This window comes from Pecten maximus, chromosome 9 (assembly GCF_902652985.1).
Source record: "Pecten maximus chromosome 9, xPecMax1.1, whole genome shotgun sequence".
In the NCBI taxonomy this organism is placed as follows: domain Eukaryota; kingdom Metazoa; phylum Mollusca; class Bivalvia; order Pectinida; family Pectinidae; genus Pecten; species Pecten maximus.
In genome coordinates, this window is record NC_047023.1 from 7,530,284 (window position 1) to 7,538,111 (window position 7,828).

General features: G+C 36.3%; 2 protein-coding genes across 2 annotated transcripts in view; both read left to right on the forward strand.

Annotated features, from left to right (window-relative positions):
• LOC117334301 (gonadotropin-releasing hormone II receptor-like) overlaps positions 1-7,576 on the forward strand; it is a 100,379-nt gene extending 92,803 nt beyond the window's left edge. Inside the window, exon 6 of the mRNA XM_033893828.1 lies at positions 4,831-7,576. Coding sequence (XP_033749719.1) covers positions 4,831-5,210 — 380 coding nt within the window. The 3' untranslated portion in view covers positions 5,211-7,576. The remainder of the gene's footprint in view (positions 1-4,830) is intronic.
• On the forward strand, positions 1,589-3,333 carry LOC117334303. The gene is made up of 2 exons (XM_033893831.1): positions 1,589-2,276; positions 2,814-3,333. Exons 1-2 carry the CDS (start codon positions 1,610-1,612, stop codon positions 3,215-3,217), a joined length of 1,071 nt encoding a protein of 356 aa, XP_033749722.1. The 5' UTR covers positions 1,589-1,609; the 3' UTR covers positions 3,218-3,333.
• Positions 7,577-7,828: the final 252 nt, after the last annotated feature.

A 7,828-nucleotide genomic window follows, 5' to 3' on the forward strand; every position in this document is an offset into this window, starting at 1 on the left:
ATTTGTGGTGACGTTGTCGACGGGCCAACCACCATGTTAGATGGCGTTATCCAGTTAAAATTAGGTTGCCAGGCTATCGCCGAGTTCGCCGTCGCGGGGGTACTTAGCGTCGCAGATGTTTGAGTTCCCGTTGAAAACTCGGGGTATTGAACGCCCCTCTGTTGTAAAAGTTGCTTCACAGGATTGTTGTGAACTTTGGCTTTGTTGAATCCAAATTTTGTGGAACAGTCAGATTTTAATATTGCGGCAAATGTTTTTGCTGCAGAATCAAGATCCTTCGGTACAATACCTCTAAAACGTTTCTCCAAGACCGCTATATCGGGATGTATAGCCCCCATACAGAGCGCGCGAAGACCGTAGGCACCCACGGGATAATACTTCTCTATATCCGTGTTGACGAGGTAAGGCAAAACCTTACTGAAAAATGTATTACATGTTTCGTCGTACGTGTGCTGCTTTAAGCCAAGATTCTGTTTAAGTTTTTCAAGTTCTTTTGTCAAAGTTTTCACTGTCGCTGCAGCGTCCACAATTTGTTTTTTTTTAACGTCATGCTTATCAAGATCATTGCACATGTGAGGCCCTTCACACACGCCCCAATCACAGTTGCGTTTTGTGTGTCCGAGTCTCATGTGGCATTGCCCACACTGCAACTTTGTTTTATCAGCTTTTATATTAGGATTTGAATACTTTTTTTCCAGAGCCTGTAGTTGTTCTTTAGCACTATCTAATTCCACAGTTTTCACATGCATGTCATCCTGTAAATCATCCATCATCAGCTGTAAAGGTGTTTTATATACCTTAGTTGATCCATGCGGAGTACACACAGTGCCTTGGTGACTCTGTCCCACGACAGCCTGGTTGGCATCTACATGCATATCATGGCTATCATCCGAAAATAAAGACCGTGGCTGTAACGAATCATTTCTTTCTTTGTGACTTACAAATGGCTGTGGGGAGTTTCCATCAAATGTACGTAATTTCATTCTCCTCATTGATGTACCCGATAGAACTTTAGCACACCTAAAAGCTTCAGCAATGCAAGTATCGCTCACCGCAATGACCCAGGCTCCCTCGTCGTCAAGATATTGTATTCCGAATATCTTTTCCCGCAAATTGTCAATCCGACACTGTATGTCGCACTTCAGTTCTTCATATGTACAAACCCGATCTGGAATATTAAATTTCCTTATTTTCTCGTGTCCATATTCAATCTGCACCTGTAACGACTCCATAACTGTATTTGATACACTGCAATCGGTCTGACCTACATGTAACATGTGGTATTCTACGGGTCGCACGCTTTTGACCGTGACGTAACCTTTGTTGATTGGACGCTTCCATTTCTTGATTGAAATAGGGTTTCGGAAGGTTCGATTTTTTTTAATTTTTTTTTTAAATTAATCGTCACAAACATGTATATTTGGACTTTGTTTTTGGTGTTATCGTTAAAATAACCATTATAATATATAATGATCAAAAGCAGTATTTCAATTGAAATATTTAAAAGAAAGCAAAGCGTGACTAACACCAAAGCGACATTTCGCGCTTTTTATTATTTATTTTTAGATATTTTGGCGCCAATGTCATAAATTGAAGAAAAAAAATCAAAATGACTACACGGAAAAACGCGAGTGGTAGAGATTACAAAAAAGGAGACGGCATTAGTTCGGATTTAAGAAAGCTGATTGTCCAAGAAACATTGCATCTTGGAGGGAATGTTTTGACCGGAGAAATTCCTAGAGGAGTTTTTACTAAAGTTGCGGAAAAGTATAAAGTTAATCGCCAGACTGTAACAAATTTCTGGAGGCAATATGTGTCAGATGGCGCTCTGTCGGAAAAAACACGGAACACATTGGGAAGACCAAAGCTTAATACAACCGATATTGAGATGATACATTTTTTTAAAAAAGATAGACCATCTATAACCGGGACAGAACTGAAACAAAAATTGATTGAATATTCCCCCGTCTCGGGAAAAGTTGATACTTCTACTATATACAGAACTATGTCAAAAAAATTGGATCTTACATATAAACGGATTACACGCCCATCCTGTGACAGGTTTTCGCAACATAATATGGTTTACACACAAGCCTATATGGATTTTTGCAAAACGGTACGGCCCTGTCAAGTGAAATTTATGGACGAGAGTGGGTTCAAAATAACCACCACTAACTCTAATTATGGTCATTCTAAAAAGGGTGTTGCATGTGTTGAAATAGGCAAATTTCACCCAGGTCGTAATTTAACTTTAAACCTAGTTGTAGGTTTGAATGGTGTTACTTTTACTTTAAACATATTTTATTTCAATTAAGGAAAAGGGATTAGGCACAAGTTATTGCAACTTACTAAGGCCTTCTCCCATTACACATATAAACACATGTATATTACATATAGAAATAGGCATAAAGTTTGAATGACTATGAAAATTTAATACAAACACAATAGTTCACAAGAACTTTATAAATATTTTAAAATCTGTTGCTGGATTTTATGAATAAATGCACAAGTCTAAAAATACGACAATTTAGATCTACGGAAAATTGAGTATTACCATACAATAGAAGTTTTAAACTAGGTTCTGTTCCAAAGGCATTTATATGTTGTAGCATAATACGTCTTTCCTGAGCATAAAGGCGACATTCAAATAAAAAGTGAAAGGCATTCTCACATGGATATCCACATGAGCAAGCTGGACCATCAACAAGATTTACACGATACAAATCGTACTTAAGTGGACTACACTGGTGTCTTAGTCTGGTGTGCATAATATTGAATTTTCTTTCACCCAAACCGAAATAGATAGGTGAATGGTGTTATATATTACAATTTCGTGGATGGACCTTCTAACATGAACACGTACTTGAACTTCTGGAATGAAGCAAGTTTATCTCAGGACCGACTTGGTCGATCGGCTTTTTTACCGGGCGATGTAGTAGTTGTGGATAATTGTGCAATACACCATAACAACGCAGAGATAGCCCTTTCACAGTTTTTCCAAATGCAGGGTGTCGGCTATACATTCTTGCCTGTATATTCACCGGATCTAAATCCAGTTGAAAATTGTTTTGCGAAAATTAAATCTTTAATGACCCAAGAACGATTCCGGGAACTTGCGAGTGTGAACTTAAAACTCTCTATCATACGTGCCATAGAGGAAATCACTCCCACCGACATGAAAGGCTTTTACCGACACACCGGCTGTTTCAACGTTTGAACACTGAACAGGCTCCGCCCACATACTTCGCAGTATAGATTGACAGGTAAACGAGTTACAAATTGTACCAATCAGCATCGTTGAACGTTAGTTCCGTAGGTCCTTTCGCTAAACTTCAATGCAGTTCCCTGTAGCAAACAATGATCATCAACTGTCAGCTGATCCAATTTCATTCAAAGGAAGATGAGGATCCTGCTGTTTAAAATGATTTACAATATATTTAAACATATGTTATAGTGAAAATCAGTTGAAAATAGTGATTTTGTAAAAAAAAAAAAAAGATAAATAGATAAATAATTTTCTTTTTTTTAAATAGATAAAAAAAATGTAGTCTTTTTTAGTTTCCATGGATACTGCTTAACAAAGCGGGTAAAACAAACCAGGATTCTGTCTATATTGATTGTTCGATACAAAACCACATTATTAATCCCAAATAACAAATCAGCTGTTTAGCAAATTTAAAATTTAATTGTTTTTGTAGGTTTTTAATGCAAAAGAAGCTTCATTTTCTATATCATTTTTTCAACCTCATTATGGTAGCAATTGTACACAAATTTCATCTGTTTCTGAAAAATAAGTGGCATGTCTTACTAATGTTTATTTGTTTATTTTGTTAACTAGCCTTGCTTTATCAACAGCCAGGGTCATTTTGAAGCGGGATTTTCTTGTAGTAGTTGGTGGCTACTTCACTGAACAATATACAGTAGGCCCGGTGCATGTCATTCTGCCATGACAGCTAACAAAATAAGTAGCATGTCTTGCTCGAACATTTGTTTCCTGGCCGGATTTATGACCTCATACAGCCAGGGTCATTTTGAGGTGCGGTCTCCTTGTAGTAGTAGGTGGCAACCTCACTGAACAACATACGGGAGGCGCGTCGTATACCATCCTGTGCAATTAGGGTATAGTGTCTCGCCCATTGACAAAACATTATTTTGACAGCATAGACCAGCCCGTTTTTCGGCTTCCCGAGAAACACAAAACTGAGGATACGTGACAGGCATTCTAACCGACTGAGCTACCGCGGCCCCTCCTTTGGTGTAATGCATGAATAGGATGTTTCCTAAAACATACTCAATTTAATGTCTTTTCACTGAGAGTACACAAATAAGTATTAAGGAGGAAAAGTAAAACAAATTAAAAAAGAAACTCTAATATCTAATCCTGATTTTGTTTTTTTACTCAGATGTCAGGTTTACGGCAAAATTAGCGTAGTACATAAATAGTCCGAAAACACATCCTTGCTAATCAACATTTAAAGTAAATCGCGTTTTAATTGAAAGTATCATAATGTAACAAAAAAGGTATTATTTTAAATACATATTAATACTGTCCGTATGGAAAGCAAAACATCCCAGTAATACGACATAGCTATTTTAATATAGAAGTTACGTTAAGCTTGGGTACCATAAACATTACAGCCCAAACATTTCTGTTCCAGGGATGTTTACCACAGCCTTCCGTCGAGAAGCAAGGAAATGGGGTCGTTGGATAAAAGTTCAGATAGGGCTGAAGGCTAATGACAGATGGTCTAACTCAGTGTAGTCCTAACAATGCCTTTGTGTCATCGGGCAACAACAAAAAAAACTTACACATAGTTTACTCTGTTCCAGGAATGTTCACCATCAATTTCAAGAGGGAGTTAGTTCGCTGCTGCTGTTGTTTGAAAACGGCCTTGAAACGACAGAAACTTCGGGGTGTCATGATACACTATCAGTCATCCACAAGAAGAAGTCCCATCAACTTTAAGAGTGGTTCTTACTTCAAGGCCAAATTTCAATCAAATCAGTTTTACGAAGATAGTGAAGTTGACTCGAGCACCGGACTCAGTAGATTTTCTGGAACTGTGGATTCCCCAAGAACGGTGACAAATCACACGCACACAGTCCCAGGCAGTGGTGCGATGTCATCCAAATGTAACACCGAATCTCGAGCAAATATAAACAACTTCATGACAATTAAACTGCCTATCGATACGGAACAAAATAATTGACTCGAAAACCTGCTCACAGAACTCACATGAAATAGTGTGTACCATATGTTCTGTCGTGTGGCTTACATGACCAATACAAGGTATTGCTTAATGACAATATAATCAACACATAGACAAGGTGTCTGTTTGTATGAGTGGACAGACGTTTATTGTTTAATATACATGTACACCTATAGTTTTGTTTAACATGTGGATTACTCTTTGACAAATAGGGGTATAACAAAACTTAAACTGTGATATATAGATAGAAATTTTATAATGATTGGTTGCAAAATAGTATATTTAAAGAAATCACCAATTATTTATTTAAATACCGTTTTTTCCTCTTTTAATGTAATTATAATTTGGTTACAAACATGTTAATCTCGAGATCCATTTCAGACAGTGTTATATAATCTTGTTAACAATAATACGAAAGCATTAAAGTGCGAAGTACATTATAAGAATCACCACAGTTTTTTCGCACACTTTTATACGTGTAAGATCGACCGATTAAGAAACCATAAATCTGACTCCAAATCAATGTAACGAGGGCAGGGGCAAAATATGAACAGTGTGTATATATATATTTGCATAGAGACTCTTGAAACGTAGCAGTACAATAGGGCCAGGCATACAAATCTAGATAAAGCAGGGGTTCCGTCACATTCTCCAATGAACTAGGGCGGTAACAAAGGAACCACCAGATACATCAACAATCATCGAACACGTCTGATTTATTATATTATGGGAGTAAGTCGATTTCGCTGGAATATGTAAACACTAAAGGAAGGGGAAACAAGGATGTTACTGGCTAAAGATAAAAATTAACAGCCGAGAACAAAAATAGATTTTGATGGGAACAAGACAGTGGATTTACGCCAACATAAGCCAAAAACCATTCTCGAAGAATAATTATCATGCAAGTATTTTGTAAAGTACCGAAAGAGCGTCAATCTCGGAACTCAACCTACAGTAAGGTGTTCAAGGATGAACTTATTGTTCGGTTTGACATTGTAGATAATGTAAAAAATGTTGATTTGATTAAACATCTAAAATTTATTGTGAAAAAAAATGAATGTATAAAAGTATAATGGATGTGACGAGGATTATGTTTGTGTATAATTAGTTTGTAGCTTTATATTTGTATAAATAACGATCCCAGTGATCACGCTACAAAACTGTCACAAAGCAAACCTAGCTGATTTATATTGATCATTCCATGGTATTAAGTTTTTGTTTGTCTTATTTTGTGAAGTTTTCTTGTTAATTGTGATATATGGTGTTATTTATTAATTGCTATATACAAATATCTCCAATGGAATCTTGGTATGTGAGAACAACCAAAAGGCAACCACTACTGTGCTTTAAAATTGCGATGGAAAATCGTGAAAAAAATCCATCGCAAATTCAGTTTTAAGTTTGCGGCAATATGAACAAACCATAATTTTGTGACATTTGTTCTATACGCTTAATCCAAAAGAAGCAAAAACGCCATGATTATCGTTTGTTGCGGGTTATTTCCGGAAACTTCTTTGTTATGCTGCCTAGGATTTGTGACGTTCAAATTGAAGCGAAATACGCCTATCGGGATAACACCATTCATCAATTACATGTACGTCTTTTCCATGTGGTGTCGTTCATTCATTGAATCAGCAATCACAATCGAGGTTGTGTAAACTATGTACATATGCCATGCTAAATCACGATGGACTATCGAATTATTTTTGCCTGCATTTTATATTTCATTAATTACAAAAATAGATGTTTGACAATTGGACAATGACTATATTTTCGATAAAGAGATCCCCTTGTGTATAATTTTTTTTTAAATGATGCAAGAATTTGTCTAAATTTAATAAAACAAAAAACATAAAAATATTATTCATCTAGATAACTGCTGCAAACAAATTTGTTTTCGAATGTATATAGTGACAGGTCAATATGTCACAAAAATGACGTTATGATATTGTAAGTGCATTGCGTAGATGTAAAACGCAAATAAAATGGAGTAAATCATATTCAAATTATCAAAGAATCCGTTTTAATTGGTGCCATGATTACTGGGAAATTTTGAGATCACATTTGCACCCATTTGAGAGAAAGAGTCAATTGAAAGATTTTTTGTCCTGTGCTTTTAATAAATAATTTACAGGGAAGAGCATTTTGTATCGAACACACCGGTGGGTATGATATTGGGTACATGTAGTTAAAATAAGTGTCACCTACTTGGATCATCTCAGAGGATGTGGTCACTCATGCGTATTAATCGCTGTATGTAATTGCTAACACAAACGTAGGCTTTCCTATTGAATGTTCATTCCTAATTAAGACAAACAAATATAAATACAGAATTGGTAAAATGGAGAGAGGAGGTTTATACTCACTGAACAGTAAATCAAAATATCAAAATATGTCTTTGTATGTGTTTTTCATTTCTTTTACAATTCGCATAAAATATCAAGCGTGCCAATACCTTAATCCCCTCTTTCAGGAGGGAATCATGCTGAACACACTTGGCTAGCGAAGTTGAAGAAAACTATAGACTAGTTGTTTTAAGCATTAGCAGACACGACGGTTACATACATTACATTGCATACACGTAGGGGATTAAGTATACGGTGTTTCAACTCGGGTGT